Raw genomic sequence first — 24,765 nt, 5'->3', positions numbered from 1 at the left:
GTAGGTTCGTTTGTTGCATGGCCGACAAACCTCATATGCGTAGGATATGAGGTATGCTTAAAACTTATGTTAACTTTAATGTGTATATTCAAAGTTTAAAATTTATGCTTAAAATTTTACTTACATATTTTCCTTGGTTATGTTAAATAGACTCCCACAAAATCCAAATCAAAAGATAATGCGATTCCACGGCATACCGAGTCCACGGTTACAAGAAAAGAGGTAATATACAATTATATGACATATATTCATGGAAGTTGTTACATTCTTAATTTGATCTAACTATTTATATGACATGTAGCTTCAAGAAAATGAGGTTAGCAATGCCTCCGCACAACAAAAAAAGGAGGTTAGCAACGCCTCCGCACGGGTAAAAAGTTCTGGTGCTAAGAAGACCGTAGCTAGGAAAAAACCTACCACCAAGTATAGGTCGTGCCTCAGGACATTTCTAGAGATGACCGATATACCGACCGGAGGTGTTCGGAATGTACATATGGAGGTAGGGATTTTCGGCTTTGATTACGACCAAATGATTGGTAATGAAGACTTCATGCAAGTTTTTAGTCATGAAGAAATCGGCGTCACCGTTGTCAATACATATATTAGGTAAATCCGGTCTACTTTGTTTTATTAATTAAACAACTTATGTTAATGATGTTTACTTTATGTTAATCCGGTTTACTTTATGTTTCAAAAGAGGTGTTAATGATGTTTTTATATTAGGTTTTTGTATGACAAATTGATGCGCCCCAATGGTTTGGACGTGTCATTCGGATTCTTAGCACCCGCGACCGTCAACTTAGGTTTAATCTTAAGTAGACCGGATACCGTGACGGAGTACGTTCTTCGGATCCTCATGGACAATAAAGATGCGGAGAAGTTGTTTTTTATACCGTTTAATACCGGGTTAGCATTTCATTCTAAATTCATCTATTATAATTATTTTCCAAGTTACCATCTAACATTTGCCTAATCATTACAGTGGACATTGGTTGTTGCTCGCAATCAATCCTATCCGAGAAATTGTGTATTATCTTGACTCGTTAGGAAATGATTGGACAACATACCCGGATATGAAGGTCCTAATTGACACGTAAGTGAGAATGTTCAAAATTTTTCTTAGTTTATGTGAATTGTTCTAATTGCTTCATTTTTATTTTATTAGCGTCCTACAAGCTTTTCGGGCCCAACGAGATATCCAAACCTCAAGGAGGGGCCCCAACTCCATTACATGGATTAAAGTGGCGGTATATTTTTAATTACCACATTTTTTATTATATTAGTGATGACACTTGATAAAACTTAGGATTTATAATCCATATTTTTTTTTTCATATGTAGTGTCCTCAACAACGTAATCAAATAGATTGCGGGTATTTCATGTTGAGGTTTATGCGAGATACTCTTGCTTTGGGCCGATTAAAGATTCCCACCGATGTATGTATTTCTAACTTATGAGTTATTTTTATATTTACACATATCTCATATAATTAAATAGTTGGAATTAATTCAAAATATGTTATATTATTATGTAGTACTTTGAGGAATTCAAGTGTGCATTTTATACAAAGGATCAAGTGGACGAAATCAAAGAGGAGTGGTGTCAATTCATGATAGAGCTCAATGTTTGTTCATAAATTTGTGTAATTAATGTGTACATTTGTAGTATATGTAATGACTTGTAAATGTGTACATAAATTTGTATATATTTTGATACATTTAAGGCAAAATTGGTTTGAATTGGTATATATATATATATTTGTTAGCCAAAAATTGGTAGAAAAAAGGCTAAAATGGCATATATAAAATGTGATAATTGTTTGTCAAAATCTGGTTGAAAACAGGTAGAAATTCTGGTTTATAAACCTGGAAAAAATGTGGTTTAAAACAAAAGCTTCAAAAATTTTCGTATACCTTAGACAGCGCTTTTGTAAAAAGCGCTGTCTAAGGGGGGAATTAGAAAGCGCTTTAGGCAAAAGCGCTGTCTAAGGGGGGGGGGCTTAGACAACGCTTTTTGAAAAGCGCTGTCTAAGGTATACCTAAAAAAATTAAAATAGGAGGGTCTTAGAAAGCGCTTTTGGCCAAAGCGCTGTCTAAGGGGGTGGGGCTTAGACAGCGCTTTTCAAAAGCGCTGTCTAAGGTATACCTAAAAAATTTAAAATAAGAGGGTCTTATAAAGCGCTTTTGGCCAAAGCGCTGTCTAAGGGGGGGGGGGGGGGGGGGGCTTAGACAACGCTTTTAAGATTTAAAAAAGCGCTGTCTAAACCTTTAGCAGCGGAGGTTTAGACAGCGCTTTAAAGCGCTGTCTAAGGCTAAAAAAAGCGCTGTCTAAGGTCTTGTTTGTTGTAGTGAATAGAGGTGAATAGGATGAGCGTTGGGTCATTTGTACCATACCCAAGGATATTCAGAATGGAGGTAGGAATTCTCCAGTCCCATTCCTTCTCCATTACTTAAGGCTCATGCCATATAATTCTTACTTTGATTTAACAAGTTCTTGAAGATGCCACCTTTGATGTGCTTGTATTATCCGCTGCTTGGTATGACTAAGGATGCCTTGATTGAGAATCTTGACTTGAGGCTTCGAGCTCCACAACTTACAAAAAAAGTCTTATTAAGTGACCAAGGGTCTTTTGGTCACTCAATTTAGACTACGGGATCTAAGAGAGTTGTGAACTTGTGTTCGCTGTGGAAATATTATATGAGTATTTCATATAACCCATAGTGAACACATGTTTTCTACTCTCCCTTCTACTTTATCCTCTTCATAGCTTTCAGGAACGGTTAGTTATCAAGTTCTTACAATCTATGTTAATTAATTGATGTTTTTGTTGATAAATGTTGTTAGTGATTTGTTATATCATATGCGATTTCTTATTTCACTAACCCCTAATCGAACTTGCATTCATTTAAATAGTTTTTAAAGATAATAATTAGAAAAAACAAATTGTTCTTGAAAATCAACTTAGACGATCCAATGTTTATCGAATTGCATGCATCATGTAATTCATGATTTCCTCTGTAGCCTATAGAATTTGTTCAATGCCACAAATTCTTCAAAACAATGGTGATAAATGGATGTCATTCTGAGTCTTTCATACAAAATTTGATGTTTGCAAAATAAACTAGAAAAAAAAGAGGAAATCAAATTTTGAGTGAAAGACTTAGAAGATATCAATTTGTCATCATTACTTTGAAGAATTTTGGATTGAATCAAATTATGTGTTAATAAGGAAATCATGAATTACAAGATGCATGCAATTCGAAAATTATTGGACCGTTTAATTTTTTTTCCAATAATAATTTAATTTTTCTGATTATTATCTCATAAACCTATTTAAATAGTTGCATATGGTTAGTGAGAGACAGGGAAAAACAAAAAATCTCATATTTTTATAATAAACTCTTACACAAACCACCACGGTTGGAACATATAACCGTGGTGAAATGTTATTTTTATACGCTTTAATTTGGTTGCAGGGTATCGACCCATGACCATATATTTATGACGATGATTGTTTAAGTCAATTGTTATGATAGGTAGTGTTCTACATAGTTTATCACAACAATTGCACGCCCGTGGTTGAAAACATCGAACTTACAACGACACCCTAATTTGTAACACCCTATTTCCCCAATGCAGAATTATGATTTCTTTGCGCTACTTGGTTTTTGTCCCTTTGGATAAGACTAAAAAGCAGTTACTTGCTTTGAAATTATTTCTTCACGCTACTTGTTGTTTATCAACGTGTCTTACTGACAATTGACGTCAAAATCTTGAGCAATGTTGCTGCCGAAATCTTAAACTAAATCTCTTTTTAGAAAATACTAAGTCCCAATCTTCATCCCATATTTGAGAATTCGACTTCCTTAGTTGGAAAACTGAGTCAAAATGTCTTTTTAACCTTCCAACCTTTTCTAAGTTTTTTCTTATTGTGCTGAGATTTGATCCTGTTGAAAATCCCAGCTAACACCAGGATGGTAACTCAAACCAAAATCATAATCTCTCAAAAATTCAAACTGTTTCCTCTGCCTCATATTAAGTTCCTTCTGATCGAACAAATACTTCAAACTCTTATGATCTTTGAACACTGCAAACTTTTATCAATGCATTTATGTGGATTTGTTTGATTAGATTGGACGTAATTAATTCGAATTAAATTGGAGATTTAAATTTGAGTTTGAATCATAAAAAATCACATCTTTTGGAGATTTTTGTGGAAGAGCAAATCACAACCAAATCTTCTATGTTTTTTTGAACGTGATCCTGCCCATTGGAAAAACCCTAGAAGAAGCATTTATATATAAAGATACTCAAACCTAGAGTTTGAGGTGTGCAACTTGTGAAGATTCCTTTTGCTAAGGTTTATCTTTTGAGTATTTTCTCATGTTATTTTTGTGCACCACTCTAGCGCATCCATTCATATCTTAAGGCATATAGTTTGTTTTGTTAGTTGAGTTGTAAAACTTTGTTCCAAGATACTAATTCTTTAAGCTTAAGAACAAAGTATTTGTAATTTGTGTACACCACATTATTGCTTCAACAACTTGGCATAGTTGTTGGATTGTCTTATTTGAGTAGTAAATTCAACATTCAATATCGTTGTGATTGAATTTGATCACTTGGGATTAGTAATTGAGAAAAAGTGAGAGGGGTTCACATATTTTGGTGGAATCTTAAATAGAAAGTCACTAGGATTAGGAAGAGGCATTGACCATCATGGGATTTGTGTTCCTATAAGACTAATATGCTAATTCAAAGTATTGAATTTCCTATCTTCGGTAGAGTTCCCCAAGACGTATGTGTGATTTCACCAAATTATGTTAACAATTCCTTATGTTCTTTATTGTTTTTTTGCTTCATCATCTTGTATAAGTTAATCTATCATAACTTAGTTGTGTAACTTGTTTTTACTTTCTCATATACAATATCCCAGAAATCGTGTCTATCATCTGTCCCGAGAATCTGTTATCCGTCATAAACTAGTTGTACACATTGTCTCAGGCATTGGTCCAACATATGTCCTCTTGAGAATAAAATTTCACTAATCGATAATTTTTTGGGCATCCAATCAATTCGAACAAAGTGCTAATCGATTGGCTCATTAATTTTGGACAAAAAAAATTCCTTTTTTGTGCTCACCTCTAGCATAAAAATAGAGTTTATTCCCTTCCCATTTTCACATCCAGAAACGGGAGTTTACTATCTCACTCCTCACTCTCTCAAAAATATTTTCAAGCTTCTCTCATATATTTTTAGTCGTAGAATTTTTGAGAAAGTTCTTTTGTGTAGTGAGGAATTTTGTAATCTGAAAGGGTATAATTGTAAATTCACCAATGGATATTTTTATCTTGGTTGAATTATTTATCCATGAGGATTATTTGTTTGGGTTTGAAGCTAAACCCTTTAAAAGCTTTGATTTGAGGATTTAGATTCTAAATCACCATTTTGGTTTATAACTCATTCAAAAGCTTTATTCGGTTCGAGATTAACCCAATTTAATATCTCAACTTGGTTCGTGGTTATCTTGGTAAAAACCCAGGTTTGGTTCATAAGCTATATCCAATTAAAAGCTTGCTTCAGTTCGAGATAAGTCCAGTATAAAATCTCATTGGTTATTAGTCATCCCGGTCAAAACCTCGGTTCGATTCGTGAGTTCAGCATGTTTTAAAAGCCCACATTGGTTTGATATAAGCCCGTGTAAAATCTCGATTTAGCTTGGGGACTAAGCGCTTCAATGTGATGTTTCAAAATAAGACTAACTTCTTCAATCCGTTGTATGGAAGGAAAACTAACCGCTTCACTCTGTTGTTCGTTGTTTGGTTGGAAGTTTGCCTGAAAATTCATTTTTCAAGAGTTCATCCTCTTAAAATCTCTTAAGATTTACTAGATACTCTCAAGAAAAAATCTTGGGGAGAAGAATATCTATTTTCTCTTTGACGGAATCTCTATAATTCTTGGTGTTATTTTTCTTTCCCTTAACTCTTTTACTTTCCGCTCATATACTTTCCGCTACTAATTTTTAAAATATTTTTAAACGCAGAAAGTAATTATAAAAGTTTTTCAAACAACAGTTTTTTCTAAAACTCACAATTTACCCCCTCTTACGTGTGGAGACACATGTCCAACAGTAATTACATTGCTAAACATTCACAGGAAGATCCTTGCCTCTCTATGGGGTATTTACATTGTTGCCCTACAAGGTAATTGAATTGCTGGATTTCCATAGAGAAATCCTAGGCATCTATGAGCAACTGCGTTATATGGATATTATCAAACCTTAAGGAAGACTTAACTAAAGTTCCTGTATGAAGATTCAATTAAATCTCGCTTAAGAGGCTTAACTAAGTCTTGATTGAGGGACTCAACTAAGTCTCGTCGGGAACAATTAACTTAAGTCTCGTCTTATGGACTCAACTAAGTTTTGCCTAAGGAACTCGACTAAGTCTCGCTTGAAGAACTCAACTAAACCTCATTAGGAAGACTCGACTAAGTCTCGCCCTAGGGACTCACCTAAGTCTCGCCTAAAGGACTCAAATAAGTCTTGTCAGGAAGACTCAACTAAAGTCTCGTCAAGAAGACTCAACTAAAGTCTCGTCAAGAAGACTCAACAATGTCTCGCATGAATGACTTAATTAAGTCTTGCCTGAAGCATTCAACAAAGTCTCATTAGGAAGACTCAATTAAAGTCTTTCCTGAGAGACTCAACTAAGTCTCACTCAAGGGACTCAACTAAGTATAGTTAGGAAGACTCAACTAAATTTTTGTCAAGAAGACTCAATGAAGTCTTGCCCGAGGGACTCAACTAAGTTTCGTTTGAGGGACTCAACTAAGTCTCACTAGGAAGAGTCAACTATATTCTTGTTAGGAGGGACTAAACTAAGTCTCGCCTGAGGGACTCAACAAAGTCTCACATGAAGGATTTAATCGACCCTCGTCCAGAAGGATCATCTGAAACTTTGAGAATTGAAGGTAGGAATAGATCTTTGACTAGGCTTCTAAGGAAGGCTCGAAGATGAGTCAAGGGTTAAAACACTTTAGCCTTTATAATTCACTGTGCTTGAGGGATTGTGTAGTGGTATAATTGAAAGAGACCTTAGGGAGGGGCGAAAGGCATACACTTAGCCCATCATCCTAACAAATTCACCGTTTTATTGGTTCAAACACCCCTATTTTAGATAAGGTACCCCTTATTCGGATACATCACTTGGGTCCTTGTCGTCTTTGTCCATAACGCATGGTCATGCATAAAACGTGTATCGGGTTTGAGGGTCATGCGATTCAACAACACTCCCTGGATTTTAGGGAATTAACTACCCACATCCAGGGTGGTAGTAGTATCCTACAGAGACTGGGATCCAAGCCCAAGGGATAAATACTTTAGTGTTGTGATACACCTGGGGAGAAACTAACAACATATAGAAAATACACGCATATGGTAGCTTCTTACATCTTGTGAGCTAGCTCTCAATACCTTGACACCCCTAAAGCCTCTGACAACTCTTATCCACTAGGGGTCGTTACACATTTGTACCTTTAGCGAGTACACTTTGTATATCTTAAATTACTTTGAACTTGTGTGATAATGTAAGCTTGTTGAAACTTCATAGTCTGCATTATAAGCCCAGTAAGGCTAAAAAAATACATAGTATTGTAAGAAAAGATCATTTAAGCTGTTGAGTATAAAAAAAACTCACAAATTATAAGATCTGGAATAGCCAATATTAAGTGAACCAATATAAATCCTTGTGTGATTGTTCTTAACTCTTATCATTTTAATTAAACTTATTTTACACACAATTACACACATAAAAATATTTACATTACATTATTGATACTTTTCACATATTATTTGACAAGCCAATTTCAATAATATAAAACACAAATTAAAAAAAAGCAGTATTCAACCGCATTCTAGTGATATTCACATCTATTTTCCTTTTATTATTTTTGTTGTTGATTACTAATGTTGGATACTCCAACTCCACACTTTTAATCTTAAAATCGTAATATTTTTTAAATTATATATATATATATATATATATATATATATATATATATATATATATATATATATATATATATATATATATATATATATATATATATATATATATAACACAAATAAAAAAAAGCAGTATTCAACCGCATTCTAGTGATATTGACATCTATTTTCCTTTTACTGTTTTTGTTGTTGATTACAATTGTTGGATACTCCAACTCCACTCTTTAGAGTTTATATAATTTAACGAGAAAATCTTAAAATCGCTAATATTTTTTAAATTATATATATATATATATATATATATATATATATATATATATATATATATATATATATATATATATATATATATATATATATATATATATATATTACAACCATTTATAAGCTCAACATTAACTTATAAATAAAAGTTAAACTCAATTTTTTAAAAACAAATACATTAAATTTAACTAACAATATAAAATACAATATCATATATCACCATTAACTACTACATTGTTATTTCCATCATGAACTATTTTATCTTTTTCAAAATTATTTCCAACATTAGCTACTATATGTTCTTTAACATTACTCCATCCATGCCTTTAACACTATACTCAACATATATGTGTATAACTCAATTCGCTTGAACAACATATTTATAAATCTCATCAACATCCTCACTAACTGTTCTATTATATTTGTCTGCATCATTGTTATACCACCATAATCAATATTCCGAATGATCAAGCTAAATAATATCTTTCACAATATTAATGGTTTCAAAGAAGCTCCACCTATCATGATCAATGTCTACTGCATGTTCATATCCCCCTTTGTAATATACTACATAATCCCTAAGAAAGTTAACCCCATAATGAAAATTCAAAGTAAAACTCATCTATAGATATTTCAACAACACGGAACGGAAAGAACACAAAACAAATAGAACCTCATTAATAGAAGAATGTTGTGCTTGAATCAGTCGTCTTGCTTAGTCATGTACCACAATGAATTGTTGGTCCTCTTCTCATGCAATCGCCTCCTACATTGAACTTTTCTATTTCGAAACCCTAATTTTGCAAGGACTAAATATAAAAATGATTTTGTACTTTTATTTTGAGAAACTAGAATTTTCACGTAATAATAGAGTATAAAGAAAAATTAATTCCACATCATCACCATTTGCCACGTCATTTTTTAAAGTTGAAATTTAATATCAATGACTAACGTCAAAAGAAAATCAACATATAAAAACTCGTTTTAAAAAAAAATTATGAATTAAAGCAAAAACTCGCGAACCGAAAAATTATTTAAGCCAACATTTTATATTTATATTATATTTTTGATTAAATATATACGAAAATATTAAGAGAAAATGGTGATGTACTGACGGTGTAAATTTATTTTATACTGTCAATCAATGACGACCATGTATCCCGCAAAGTCAGACTGAAAATTTTAAAATACTGATCTGACATGACGAAATGATATAATCTTATTAGATGAACTTTACATTGTCAAATTCATCATCATTAATCTCAAATATTAATGGTATTAATGATTTTCATAAATTAAATATTTAATTAAAATGTTATCCGACCCAATCTCACCGATTGGAAGAAGAATGGGCTGATCCGAATAGACAGACAGCTTCATGAAAAGCGATACAATACAAACAAACAAGTATTTACACTTGTGTATGCTATGGTCCTCTTCCTCTCTCCGTTTCCGGTCACCGGTTCTCGTCATCCTCTTTTCGACAAGATAGAGGTAACGCTCTCTCACTTCGCTTCAAAGATTTTGCTCAGTGTCACTAGATTTAGTTCCATTATTGCATGTAATGACTGTTTTGAATTATAATTGCCTTCTGCAAATTCATGATTAGGCCATGTTTCCTTGCACTAAATGCTTTTCCCCACCTAGGTTTTCTGTTTAGGGATTTCAGTACTTAGAAACTTAGAACATTATACAATGCAATTTGACGTAGCAAATTAAAACCTCACCTGCTATAAAAACGATTCCTTATAATCCCCTAGTCATGGTGCTAATTTGAAGTATACAAAATTACAAACCTAGAAAAGTTATTCCCCAAAATTTGGCAGTTATGGCAAATTAAACTATCATAGTTGTTCCATTGTGGAACCAGAGTCGTGCGGTGAATGGTGAAGTAGTGCTTCCTTATGGCGGATTTGAGCTTTCGGTATGGTGGAGATGAGACTGACCTGCAAGGTTAACACTCCGATGCCCAAATCAGTGAGAGAATGAGAAGTGATGTGAGAATGGATTTAAATACTTGAGAGTGATGTGCTTTCTCTCTTATATAGTGGGAGCATTTTAAACTGAAAGCGCAACGTGGATCGAGGTCAGTTGTCCAATTGATCTGGACGGTTGGTAATGCTTTAGAGTGGGATTGTCTGCTCTAGGTGAGGATAGAGGAACACCTGTTTCTCGCATGCGCTTCCTTGCTTTGCCTCTTGGTTTTTCGTCCTGGGCCTTGTAAGCCGCTCGGAATAATAGTTATAAGATTTACTAAACTAGTTTGAAAGATCCATCATTTTTTAATTCTCACAAAATGGCTTTGTAGAAGAAAGTTTTTTGTTTTGTTCCTATAAGTATAACTCAAATGATAATTGCATCTGCAAATCTCCACTTCTCAAAACTTAGTGTGTGTGTGGGTTTTGCCGCTCTCGGCTCTTTGGAACTAAAAACAAAAGGAAAACACTTTATTTAAAGAAAATTAAGATGATCAACAAAGTCGTTTATTTTAAATTATTTCATTTTTGTTATCTACATGTGGTTCTGGTCATTTACTACAATATTATGTGTATCCCTAGTTTTTACAACTACAACAACAACAATCAAAGTTTTTATCCACGAGGTGAGGTTGGTTGCATGGATTAAACAATACCATAATAAGTCTGCCATGGCGATGAGTTCAGGCAATCCATTAAAAAGAATAAAATGCTATTGTGCAGATTGTGAAGAAAACAATTCATGTTTCTCATTTAATTTGCAATCACTTCGAAGATGCAGATGAAACATGGCTGGAAATCACTGTGATAAAATGCGGCCAATATAATATATAGTTTGAAATATTACTGATGTTGATTTGTAGTTTAATGAATGATGCACCCTGTGAAACTCTGCATTTAACTTTTTAAGACTTTGAACTAATGCAGATTAGGAGCCTGATAACACAATAAACAAATCTGAAAACTCGTACAACTGGTTAAGAATTACTGTTCAGAATACATGGCTTGTCAAATGGGATCGACGAATCTGCAGTGGAGATTATCAGTTATAGAGAATGAAGGCTCAAAAAGAACATTTACACCCCTTGCAACTTCTAGAATCTACAGATGTTGTTGTGAGTCAAGTTTTAGTGGCGTAACTCCAAATGTTGGCATGAAGTCTTTGCCTTTTTCTCAGAGCCGGTAACTGAACTTACTTTATTGTTATATATTTTCACTTGGTTTAAAATGAAGGTGGCATTTTATTATAATAATTATTTGCATTATATAATCTTTATTTGATTTATGTAGCTGACACGACCTAGTTGAAAACAAACTTTGTTTATTATTGTTAATACTTTTCTGTATTTGAAACTCTTTTATCTTAGTATCAAAAATGGATATTATGCATTCTTCCCATTGAAGTATAGCTAGTAAAAACAAGGATATCGCAAGTTTAATTGACTCCATTGTTTTGATTAATTGGATTTTTCGGGTATTCTCACCCTACTACTGGAGGGAAATGGTTTTTTTTCTTCCATTCCATATCCATGCAATACCGATTGTTTTAATGTTTTTCAATACCTTGGTTCAGTTTCCTGGGAAGAAGAGCTGGGTGGAAAGTAGCTTTGGCCTTGAACACAGATGGATTGTCCGGTAATGATGAGCAACAAAGCCTTAATGATTCTGGTTCGAGTTTTGGTGGCACTCGATTGGGTAGAATACTGAGTGCAGGTGGCAGACAACTTCTGGAGAAGCTGAATTCAGCTAGAAAGAACTTCCCTATGAAAATATTCCTGGTGCTTTTGGGTTTCTACACGGCAAATGCACTTGCTACAATCCTTGGTCAAACCGGGGATTGGGACGTTCTGGTTGCTGGTATTGTAGTGGCAGCAATAGAGGGCATCGGTATGCTAATATATAAAAATCCAGCTACTATGAGGACTGGGAGGTTGCAGTCTTTTCTAGTTATGGTGAACTACTGGAAAGCAGGCATATGTTTGGGCCTCTTTGTTGATGCTTTCAAGCTAGGCAGCTAAGGACCAGAAACCTGTCTTTCTTGGTCTCTTCGATTTATCGTTCTATTCTATAAAACCATGGTAAGCCATAAGTGCAAAGTTGCTTTTCATATAATGCTAGCTTAATTTTATTGATAATTGTTGCACTTGAAATTGTAATATATGAATACCATTGTTTAATGAGGCATTATGCTTGGTGCGCTGTTGCATGTGCTTCTGTGATGGAGAAATTGTGGCATTCTTGACACAACCTGAATTGATTCTGTTGTATATTTATTTCAACAATATCTGAGCATAGGGGCATGAGTTTGAGCTCATAACATTCCACTTATGAGTTTGAGTTTGAGCTCATAACATTCCACTTATGAGTTTGAGTTTGAGCTTGTAAATTCCACTTATTCATTTATATGACGTGAAATTTTGACCATAATTGGGAAAAAAATCAAAATTATTTTTTGAAACTCTCCTTTGAGTTAATGCATGTAAGCCATATGTACCAAACTTATTAAAAGAAAATGGCTTCTTTGAAAATTTGATAAAATACTTGCAGCTGGTCATTAAGTTTTACAAATTCAATTTCTCTAGTGAACTTTTTTTCTAATTGTGACAATTAATTTTATATGTTTGGTTGATGTGATTAGCAACTTGATTGTTATAGTAGAGTTTCATCAAATTTCATATGGCTAACTAGCTATTTCATATATGTATGCTTGATTTGATTTGTTTTAAGTTTTAAAAAGAAGTTTTTTTTTTTAATTTTTAAAAACGGATTTTATAAAATTGTTTTTTAAAATATTACAAGTTTTTATATTCATTTTTTTAATTAAAAGATTAATTTTGATATCTTATACTTAAATATATATTATTGAAGATCAAAACATACTCGAAATTGCATTTTTTTTTCAAAAAATTATATGTCAAAGATATTTATGAAAAACTATTTAAAATAACTTCAAAGGTTTTATTAAAATGATAAAATATTTAAAACAATATTTTAAAAATAACAATTAAACTAAATCTTTATTTGAAATTTTTAGGTAGTACTTTTTTTAATTTTTTTTTACAAAAATTATATTAAATTATAAAAATTATTTTTAAAAAAATTAAATTCGGTCTAGAATGTTCTTATTTGATTAGAAGTCGGAGGATAAATGTTTTAACTTTTAACATTAGAGAGTTGTTCAATCCATCTTCTAAAAGACACGGGGTTATCACAAAGTTGATTACAATTATGTATTTTTTTAATATATATATATATATATATATATATATATATATAGAGAGAGAGAGAGAGAGAGAGAGAGAGAGAGAGAGAGAGAGAGAGAGAGAGAGAGAGAGAGAGAGAGAGAGAGAGAGAGAGAGAGAGAGAGAGAGAGAGAGAGAGAGAGAGAGAGAGAGAGAGAGAGAGAGAGAGAGAGAAGAGAGAGAGAGAGAGAGAGAGAGAGAGAGAGAGAGAGAGAGAGAGAGAGAGAGAGAGAGAGAGAGAAGAGAGAGAGAGAGAGAGAGAGAGAGAGAGAGAGAGAGAGAGAGAGAGAGAGAGAGAGAGAGAGAGAGAGAGAGAGAGAGAGAGAGAGAGAGAGAGAGAGAGAGAGAGAGAGAGAGAGAGAGAGAGAGAGAGAGAGAGAGAGAGAGAGAGAGAGAGAGAGAGAGAGAGAGAGAGAGAGAGAGGAGAGAGAGAGAGATGATGGTGCACCGACCGTGTAAATTATTTTTACACTGTCAACCAATGACAATTATGTATTCCGCCAAATCAACTATTAAATTTTAAATTATTTATATTATTTGGCACTTTAAAATATTTTGATTGGATGCATGTGTAATATTATTTTACACTGACAATGCACTACCACTAAACTCATATATATATATAATATATATATATATATATATATATATATATATATATATATATATATATATATATATATTGATAACATGAAATAATATCACATTTTTAGACTCGATTTAATTAAATTATATTATTATTCACTTCAATTTATTTCATTTTATTCGATATTACTTGGTATTTTTCTTCTTATTTATCTCAGGTAGTTTATTTGAAGCACAAGTGAAAAAGGAAGAAAAGGAGGTGCAAAAAGAAATGAAGAGAAGCAAATTTCACCAAACCAAAGCCCAACCCAAAAGTACTAGCGCTGAGCCTGTGACGAGCGCCACACATGGTGTGACGAGCGTCACGCCCTGCTGCCTTGTGTTACGAGCGTAACACATGGTGTGACGGACGTCACACCATTCTCCTATATTTTTGGCTTCAGAAGCGCAACAGAGGCACGTTGAAGCCTATTGTTACGCTTGACCTGGGAAACGTGAAGACCACTTTTAGGGAAGGAGTTTTGGAAACCGTTACAAGTAGACTAGTATAAATAGTCACTTCCTTCAAACCCTGAGGAAGATCCTCTCTTCTTCGTGCTTTTTCTCTTCCAGCCGTGCAAGCATACTTTACATCATTATATTTTTTTACAGCTTTTACTTTTCTTTGCAATTTCTATTTTCTTTTCCAGTCAATCTTTCAACACTTAATTAATTTTTCACACAATAGTTTCTACACCGGAAACTATTGTGTATCTTTCACCGGATCTAACCTTACGTTAGACCCTAGGTTTTTATTCCTTCACTTTTATTTTCCTGTCCGATTGAAGAATTCAAGAACAAATCCAACCGGTCTGTGGTGGAGTGTTCAAGATTGCCATAAATTATTCAGGTTCTTTAATTATTGTTTGAATTTATATATGCCCTCTTTTATTGTTTGTTTGCATTATTTGTCTGAGATGTTTCTATTTAAGCATGATGATTGTTTAGATCTGTTTAGCATGTCTGACTAATTTATTTAGGTATCGGTATGTAAAGTAAGCGGAATGAAGGAATCGAAACTAAGTTGGTTTAATTTCATTTAAAAATAAAGTCACTCTTTTTATGGCCTCAATTTACAGGGTTAATCCCAAAGTTTTTGTACGAGAGTAAAAGACATAAAGAAGTTAAAAGCAATAGAGCGAAAGTTTGAGTTTTTAACTGGACAATGTAAATTGGACATTAATTCTAAATCAGGGCGAAAGCAATTTTTAGAGTTAATTAAATTCTAATCTTTTTCAAAAAGTATTTTTAAAGGTTAAATGTGAGGACGAGAGTTAAGCATTTAAGTTTAATTATATAATCTAAGTCAACAGAGCGAGAGTTTGAGACGAGGGTGTTTAAACGGTTATTATTTTAATAAAAAGAGTTTCTATAGATTCTACTGTTTTCAAAAAAGTGATTTTGGACTTAACTAATAAGTGACAGCTACGTTAATATAAAGTCATGGTCTATTCAATAGAGCGAGAGTTTGAGAAAAGGCTTTTAATCAATAGTGTCTACTAAAAAGATTTATTTTAAAACCAAGAAACCAACGAAGATTTGATTCCCTAATTACGACGAACTACATACCGATATCCGCTTAATTGATATTTAATTTAGATCAAATTTTAGTTTTACTTTTCCCCCAAACAATCAAAGTATCATCCGCCTTAGCTTTACGAAGTAACCTTAGAAAACGGTATATCGATTCATAAGTCCCTGTGGGATCGATATCTTTTAAAACTACGCGATAGAACTGTGCACTTGCAGTTAGTACCCCAATTCGACTCATAAAGTCGCGATCAAGTTTTTGGCGCCGTTGCCGGGGACTTTTGTTTAGTCGATATCGTAACTCTTCTGTTACGCTGTAGAGACTAAGGCATTTTTTTTCTTTTCTTTCTTTCGTTGATTTGTATGCCACACACTCGCTCACAAGGCAAGCCATTTTACTTACGAATCAACGACATCGAACTTTATCTCCGAGTCTTACGACGAATTCGGGAATATCGTGCTGCAAACAATCTCCCTCCTATCGAAATTCCCGACCTCAAAAATCTTTTTCCTTCACCAATACCCGAGATGGCAGAACCAGCTCGTGCTCTTCGAGATTACGCCGCTCCATCGCAAGATGAGCCGCATTCGAGTATTGCTCCACCCGCAACCGAAGCAAACAACTTCGAACTTAAACCTTCTCTGTTGCAGGCAGTGCAACAGAATCAATTCTCTGGAAATCCTACTGAGGATCCAAACCTTCATTTATCCGTATTTGTCCAATATGTTGATACTGTTAAAGCTAATGGTGTCACTTCAGAGGCAATTCGACTTCGCCTTTTTCCTTTCTCATTAAGAGATAAAGCTAGAAGATGGCTTCAGTCTCTTCCTTCCAACTCGGTTACCACATGGAACGAGTTGAAGAAAGTATTCCTTGCCCGATATTTTCCTCCAAGCAAAACAGCTATGTTGAGAGCCCAGATAAATGGATTTAAATAGAAAGATAACGAGTCTCTTTTCGAAGCATGGGAAAGATACAAAGACATGATGAGACTTTGTCCACACCATGGTTTAGAGGACTGGTTAGTGATTCATACCTTCTATAATGGTCTCTTGTACAACACAAGGTTAACAATAGACGCCGCAGCAGGTGGTGCACTTATGGATAAACCTTATGCCGATGCTTATCAACTTATCGAAAGCATGGCCCAAAATCATTATCAATGGGGAAGCGACCGAGCAATGGTAGAGAAACCTCAAACGAAAAGTGGCATGTACGAGATAAGTAGCCTTGATCATGTTAATGCAAAAGTGGAAGCCCTGACCCAGAAAATTGAAAGCTTGAATGTATCACCTCCAACCACCGTGGTTGCCGCAACTCAGAATTGCGAAGTCTGTGGAATCCAAGGTCACACTCCTACGGATTGTCAACTCCTAACAGGAATCCAAGCAGAACAAGTGAATTATGCTCAAGGAAATCCCTACTCGCACACCTATAACTCAAACTGAAAGAATCATCCTAATTTTTCATATAAGAGTAATAATGCTTTATACGCACCAGGACAAGCTCCAAATCAAGCCCCAACTATACCTCTTGGATATCAAAAGCCGACCCCATCTACACCTAACAATAATGTTCCTAGGAAATCCAACTTGGAAATAATGATGGAGAACTTCATAGCTTCTCAACAGCAAACCAATAAAGATTTCTTAAACCAGAATATACACACTAGCGAACAAATCAAACAACTAGCAAGTAAAGTAGATGCCTTGGCTACCCATAACAAAATGCTGGAAATACAAATATCACAAGTAGCTCAACAACAAGCGCCTACTGCTGCCCCAACTGGTGCATTTCCTGGACAGCCCCAACCTAACCCGAAAAGCCACGCTCATGCAATCATACTAAGGAGTGGAACGGAAGTGGAAGGACCAGTAGATCCAAGAAATGAAAACCAAAACTCTAAGAAGTCAATTGAGGAAGAAAGTACACCTAAGGAAAAGGAAGAGAGTAATAAGGAAACCGTAGAAAAGAAAGAACCTTATGTACCTCCACCACCTTATAAACCACCTATCCCTTACCCTCAAAGGCTTATTAAAAACAAAGATGCGGGTCAATTTAAAAAATTTGTTGACCTACTGAAACAGTTAAACGTCACAATTCCATTTACAGAAGCTATTACGCAGATGCCCTCATATGCTAAGTTCTTAAAAGAAATTCTTTCTAATAAAAGGAAACTTGAAGATAGCGAAACTGTTACACTCACTGCTGAATGTAGCGCTATAATCCAGAATATGCCTCCTAAACTTAAAGATCCAGGTAGTTTCTCTATACCCTGTCACATAGGAAAATTTGTCATAGATAAAGCCTTATGCGATTTAGGAGCCGGTATTAGTGTTATGCCCTTATCCATATGCAAGAAACTTGAAATGGGAGAATTAAGACCAACTAAAATGTCTGTGCAATTGGCAAATCGTTCTGTTAGATATCCTGTAGGAATTCTTGAAAACGTTCCCGTGCGCATAGGTCAATTCTACATCCCAACCGATTTTATAATTATGGACATTAGAGAAGATGAAGTTACACCCATTATACTGGGAAGACCATTCTTAGCAACTGCCGGTGCGATCATAGACGTAAAACGAGGACGACTCACTTTCGAAGTAGGAGAAGAGAAAATTGAGTTCATTCTTTCCCAAATTTTGAAAGCACCTGCAATAGAAGATACATGTTACTTCATGGATATCATCGATGAATGCATAAAAGAAACAGAGTTAGAAAAGGACAAATCGTCTGACTATCTTGTAGAAGACAAACTCAACCAATGTTTAGCAATAACACCGGATCCTACGCAATGCCTTAAGAAACCAACCCTAGACCTGAAAACACTTCCCAAAAATCTGAGATATGAATTCCTAGTTTTAGAACTTGAACGACCAGTGATAGGTAATGCAGACCTAGGAAAGCTCGAAACCGAAAAACTCCTACATATCTTAAGAAAATATCCAACCGCACTAGGGTACAACATCACCGACCTTAAAGGAATAAGTCCTTCTATTTGTATGCACCGCATCATGCTAGAAGAAGACTGTAAAACTTCTAGGGAACATCAGAGGAGACTGAACCCGATCCTGAGTGAGGTTGTGAAGAAGGAAGTAACCAAGTTATTAGAGGCAGGTATCATATATCCTATATCTGATAGCAAATGGGTTAGTCCTGTACACATGGTACCGAAGAAAGGAGGTATAACAGTTATTGAAAATGAAAAAGGGGAAACTATAACCAAACGAATCGAATCGGGATGGAGAATGTGCGTTGACTATAGGAAACTAAACAAAGCAACCCGAAAAGATCATTTCCCTTTACCATTCATTGACCAGATGTTAGAACGATTAGCAAAACATTCTCATTTCTGCTATCTAGACGGTTACTCAGGCTTCTTTCAAATACCAATTCATCCTGATGACCAAGAAAAGACAACATTCACGTGTCCTTTTGGTACTTTCGCTTATAGACGAATACCGTTTGGCTTGTGCAATGCTCCCGCAACCTTCCAAAGGTGCATGATGGCAATATTCGCCGATTTTCTCGAAAATATCATGGAAGTATTTATGGATGACTTTTCCGTATGCGGGCAAAGCTTTGAAGAATGTCTTGAAAACCTAGAAAGAGTTCTAGAACGATGTGTAAAAGTAAACCTAGTACTTAATTGGGAAAAATGTCACTTCATGGTACAAGAAGGAATTGTTTTAGGACATATCATCTCAAATAGAGGAATTGAAGTAGACAAAGCCAAAATAGAGGTAATCGAAAACCTTCAACCTCCGAAAACTGTGAGAGAAGTACGAAGCTTCTTAGGACATGCCGGTTTTTACCGACGATTCATTAAAGACTTCTCTAAAATAACTAAACCTTTGACCGGACTATTGATGAAAGATGCTGAATTCATCTTCGACAACAAATGTTTAAAAGCATTCCAGACGCTTAAACAAGCATTGATCTCCGCGCCCATAATGCAGACACCAGATTGGAATGAGCCATTCGAAATAATGTGTGATGCCAGTGATTACGCCGTGGGCACTGTTTTAGGACAACGAAAAGATAAAAAGCTTCACGTCATATATTACGCAAGTAGAACTCTAGATGAAGCACAAATGAATTACGCCACAACCGAGAAAGAACTATTAGCAGTAGTGTTTGCACTAGATAAATTTCGTTCTTACTTGGTCGGAGCCAAAATAATCATTTACACCGACCACGCTGCTATCAAGTACCTCTTAACAAAAAAGGATGCTAAACCTAGGCTCCTAAGGTGGATCCTGTTGCTACAAGAGTTCGATATGGAAATCAAAGATAAGAAAGGAACTGAAAATGTAGTAGCAGATCACCTCTCTAGACTTGAAAAGCTGGAACCGGAAACAACATCGATCAACGATGATTTCTCGTACGATAAACTTATAGCTACTTTGAAAGAAAATAAAGCTGATAAACAGGTAGAAACCACCTTAGCTATATGTGTTACACCATGGTACACTGATCTCGTCAATTATTTAGCTGCCGGAATAGTTCCTCCTACTTTATCCTACCAACAAAAGAAACGATTCTTCTATGACATAAAACACTATTACTGGGATGACCCTTTACTTTTCAAAAGAGGTCCCGACGGTATTTTCCGTCGGTGTATACCTGAAGAAGAGGTAGAAAATATAATCCAACACTGTCACTCCGCTCCTTATGGTGGACATGCAAGTACATCCAAGACCTGCTCCAAAATCTTACAAGCCGGTCTTTATTGGCCAAACATATGGAAGGATGTGCATGCGGCTATCAAGAAATGTGATAGATGTCAACGCACAGGAAACATATCTAGACGTGACGAAATGCCACAAAAGGGCATTTTGGAAGTAGAGATTTTCGACGTGTGGGGAATAGACTTCATGGGACCTTTTCCATCTTCTTTTGGTAACAAGTACATACTCGTAGCAGTTGACTACGTATCAAAATGGATTGAAGCTATAGCTTCTCCAACAAACGACACACGAGTAGTAACTAGACTCTTTAAGAATATAATATTTCCAAGATTTGGTGTCCCGAGAATAGTAGTCAGTGATGGTGGATCGCATTTCATATCCAAGGTACTCGAAAAACTACTGTTTAAGTATGGCGTAAGGCATAGAGTAGCGACACCTTACCACCCTCAAACCAGTGGGCAAGTGGAAGTGTCTAACAGAGAAATCAAACAAATATTGGAAAAAACAGTTACCACCTCAAGGAAAGACTGGTCATTGAAATTACCAGAAGCTTTATGGGCGTATCGAACTGCTTACAAAACTCCCATAGGGACAACCCCACTTAAGCTTATTTATGGAAAATCTTGCCACCTCCCGGTAGAATTGGAACATAAGGCCTACTGGGCTATTAAAAATCTAAATTTAAACTATAAAGCCGCCGGTGAAAAGCGAATCCTTGATATAAACGAATTAGAGGAACTCAGACGAGACACTTACGAGAATGCCAGAATCTACAAAGAAAGAACAAAATAATGGCATGACAAGCGCATATCAAGGAAAATCTTCGAACGAGGCGATACAGTCCTGTTATTCAACTCTAGGCTAAAGTTATTCCCGGGAAAACTACGATCTAGATGGTTAGGTCCTTTTCAAATTACTAATGTTTTCCCCAGTGGAGCGGTGGAAATTAAAGGAAAATCCATTGAACCGTTTATCGTAAACGGGCAGCGTCTAAAACATTATCACTATGCAGAGAACATTGAAGATTCACAAGTCCTGCACTTAGACGTAGTGCCCCCAAATTTTATAGATTATATTTGATAGTTTATTGTCGAGCTTGCGACATTAAACAAAGCGCTTAGTGGGAGACAACCCACAAATATCTATATTTTCATTTCTTACTTAATTATTCTTTTAAATTTTATTTAGTATTCATTCTTAATCTATTTTAATTTTTCTTCTTCTATTCTTTCGGCATTTGGCCAAATCCTGACTAAAACTCTTGTTTTTCCTTTCTCTAGCTAACACTAACCTGATGGGACAAATTGATCGTATGGGTATCAAATTCAGAGGGAAAGCTCAGAAACAAAAGTTTGAGGAACTAGCAGAGAGAGAGATGCTACCTAGTTTGTATGCTGATGATTGGGCAATGACTGCCCTTGGACTAAGAGAGAGTGTCTTGTATTTGCTGAGTCAGATAGGGTGGGAAACCACTCCTATCCGTAGACAATTCGTCACTTATCGGAGACTGACTCTAGAATTCCTTAGTTCTCTGATCTATCTACCCAGCCATGGAAAAGGAATAAGCAGAGGTTTCATTCAGTTCAGAATGTTCAACATGGAGTATCAATTTAATATTCAAGACTTTACCAACCTTTTAGGTTTCCCTACCTCCCTTGACACATTCACAGTGAGCCAAGAAGAACTTTTTGAATACAGAGAACTTGAACACTTTTGGGGAAGCTTGACTGGAAATGACGATCCCGAGGAACATGAGTTTCTTTCTGGAAACATACATAACCCGGCCTTTCGTTATTTCCATAAGATCCTGACCCACACCTTATTTGGGAAGAAGTCAAACAGTACCTTAGTTTCACGTGATGAACTCTTCATCATATTTTGTGCTTCCCAGAACCGTCCAGTAAACGGTGCCACTTTTATGTTGGAAAATTTTGACCACCTTATCCAAGATGAACGAGCACCAATTCAAATAGGCGGCTTGATAACCATGATTGGTAATGCTATCGGATTACGTCAGCCTATGCTTGACTTAAGCCCTTTCTGTGGCATTGCGACTATGAGTATACCCTTCCTCTTCAACACTATGTTTATAGCAAACCTAGGGTCTGAAGAGTTTGAGCTTATAATTAACAACCAAGTTCTTTGCCTATTCACCTTGCCTAGTCCAAGGACTAGTGTTCATAACCGCAATAACTGGCTCTACAATCTGAACGCAACACCCTCTCTTGCTAGATCTACTGAATCCATCCAGGACTATGAGATTTGTGACGACCAGATCCCTTATGCTGAATCTGACCCTCAGACACCATCTGGCTATTATGATATTGATCCTCCTCCTCAACCTGTCCCGACCGAAGAATCGGCAATACCCGATCTTAGACATCATGTGCCCGGAGTTAATTATAACACCACCATTCAGGCTTTGATGTCAGAACAGGACGCCCTCAGAGAAGAGTTAGCTAACATGGGACAAGAATTTCTGGGATACATGAACAGTATGACAAATCAGTTCCACGAGTTGCTAAACCGTGTTAACTCCTTTGCTCCTCCGGCCAGAGATCATGCAGATGGATAGAAGTTGTTTTTCTTAGTTACTTAGTTTTAGTTTAGGTTATTCATTAATTTAGTTTCAAATTATTTTAGTATTTGTTTTTCTTTCGCATGTTTACTTTTGTATTCCAATGTTACATTATGATTATTTTATGAAGCTATTGATTTATTTGACTTTATTTATGACTTATGCAAATATCTATCAATAATGCTCTCTACTGTTGCCACCTGCATGACTTATTAAAGATATATATATTATGAAAGTAGAATAGCATGCAAGGCAATTTAAAAGTATCACAATAGCAAAATAAAATAAACATATGCATAACAAAATAATAACAATAATATATAATGATAAAAACAAAGTACGTTACAAGAATGACTGTGTGACGAGCGTCACACAATCCATTACGGTCGTCACAACAAGTGCCTGTGACGCACGTAACATCCCTGTCACGAGCGTGACACCGTCTGACTATGTGAACGTTACTAACCGTTGGGACACGACCGTTACACCATCCCACCTTTTTACCTTCCTCATTTATTCACATTTACCCACATTTATTTACTTTTCAACCACTCCCTTTCCAACTCCCAAAATTTTCCCTATAAATACCCACCATACCTTTCTTCATACACCACAAACCATTCTATAAAATCAATTTCATTTCCCTTCTCTCCTTATTACCTCTTTCAAACCACTTATCGGTATGGCGGGAAACCAAGATTTCGGAAATATCATCTTCCGATCCGAAGATGAAAATTATCAAAGGGAGCAGTTTGAGCGTTTCCAACAGCGAGGCGTCCAATCCACCAGGTATCCCGATTTACATTGTTTACAAGAATTAGGATTACTTCAAGGTATAGAATGGATGCTCCGCCTTGCTGATTTAACCTTTCTTTGCACTCATAATCAACCTACCTACCCCGCTCTCACCTTAGAATTTTTAAGTTCTTATTCGTACAACACTCCTACCGGTGAAGACGAGTACTTAACCGGTACTGCAACATTCCGCATGTTCAACACCGAATACTCCCTATCCCAAAACCAATTGAGCACCATGCTACAATTCCCTGTAGAAGGTCAAGTCCACCCTAGGATACCTCCGAACTCCCAGTGGCATATAAACGCCTTCGACCTCTTTAGAAAAATTTCCGGTGTGGAAACCAACAACTGGGATGTATTACTTGCTTCACATATACATAACCCAACCATCCGGTACTTCATCCGCATCCCGCAAAACACTATTTTTGGTCGACCGAACAACAGCAAAGTCAACGCCAAGGAATTATTTTTCCTCCACTGCGTCTTTGAAGCAGATACACAGGTAAACGCTGCCTCCTTTCTATTTCATCATATCCGCACCCTATGTGCTAGAGGCCGTCAACCTTTTGTAATTGGTGGATTAATCACCACCATAGCACTTGGCTTAAATCTTGGGGATCGACTTCAGAATTTACAATCTCTCCCACCCCTATTGATGGATATAAGTTACTGTCGGTCCAGCCGCCTAATCAAAAACAGGGTAGGCGGAGGGAGGGTATTACCTTATGGTGAACAACCAGGAAGTCCCAAGCGTTGTTCTACCCAACATTGCCCTAACAGATGTCACCAATCCCAACCGCCACATCTATGATCTGAATTCTCCCGAAGCTACCGAGCCTACACAAGCAAACCCGCCTTCAGACGAGTTTGCCGAAATGGAGCAGGGTGATCCGGTTCCTGCACAGCAATCAGTCCCACTCAACCCTTCCGATAATGCAGCTGGTCCATCCTCACGACGTCGTCGATGAAGAAGGCCAGCAACCAACGACGACATCATGGATGCTATCGATGGTATGCAAGCGCAGAATCTCGAAGTGATGCAGCAACAACAGGAGGCTA

At 35.9% G+C, this 24,765-nt stretch overlaps 1 protein-coding gene and 1 non-coding gene across 2 annotated transcripts; one reads left to right on the top strand and one right to left on the bottom strand.

Annotated features, from left to right (window-relative positions):
- The first annotated feature begins 9,583 nt into the window (after positions 1–9,583).
- Positions 9,584–12,495, top strand: LOC127100713 (ycf20-like protein). The gene is made up of 3 exons (XM_051037976.1): positions 9,584–9,760; positions 11,170–11,424; positions 11,816–12,495. Exons 2-3 carry the CDS (start codon positions 11,243–11,245, stop codon positions 12,258–12,260), a joined length of 627 nt encoding a protein of 208 aa, XP_050893933.1. The 5' UTR covers positions 9,584–9,760; positions 11,170–11,242; the 3' UTR covers positions 12,261–12,495.
- A 4,049-nt stretch (positions 12,496–16,544) lies between these two features.
- On the bottom strand, positions 16,545–16,651 carry LOC127108878 (small nucleolar RNA R71). The gene has a single exon (XR_007796380.1). It is a non-coding gene; the product is annotated as a small nucleolar RNA R71 (small nucleolar RNA).
- Positions 16,652–24,765: the final 8,114 nt, after the last annotated feature.

This window comes from Lathyrus oleraceus, chromosome 7 (genome assembly GCF_024323335.1).
Source record: "Lathyrus oleraceus cultivar Zhongwan6 chromosome 7, CAAS_Psat_ZW6_1.0, whole genome shotgun sequence".
Taxonomy (NCBI): domain Eukaryota; kingdom Viridiplantae; phylum Streptophyta; class Magnoliopsida; order Fabales; family Fabaceae; genus Lathyrus; species Lathyrus oleraceus.
Note: the sequence above shows the minus strand (reverse complement) of the source record. Positions and strands in the feature narration are given on the sequence as shown.

Coding starts and splice junctions, on each gene's coding strand:
- LOC127100713 (XM_051037976.1), top strand. CDS start 11,243: ATGGCTTGTCAAATGGGATCGACGAATCTGCAGTGGAGATTATCAGTT. Junction 11,425..11,815: donor TTGCCTTTTTCTCAGAGCCG/GTAACTGAACTT, acceptor ACCTTGGTTCAG/TTTCCTGGGAAGAAGAGCTG.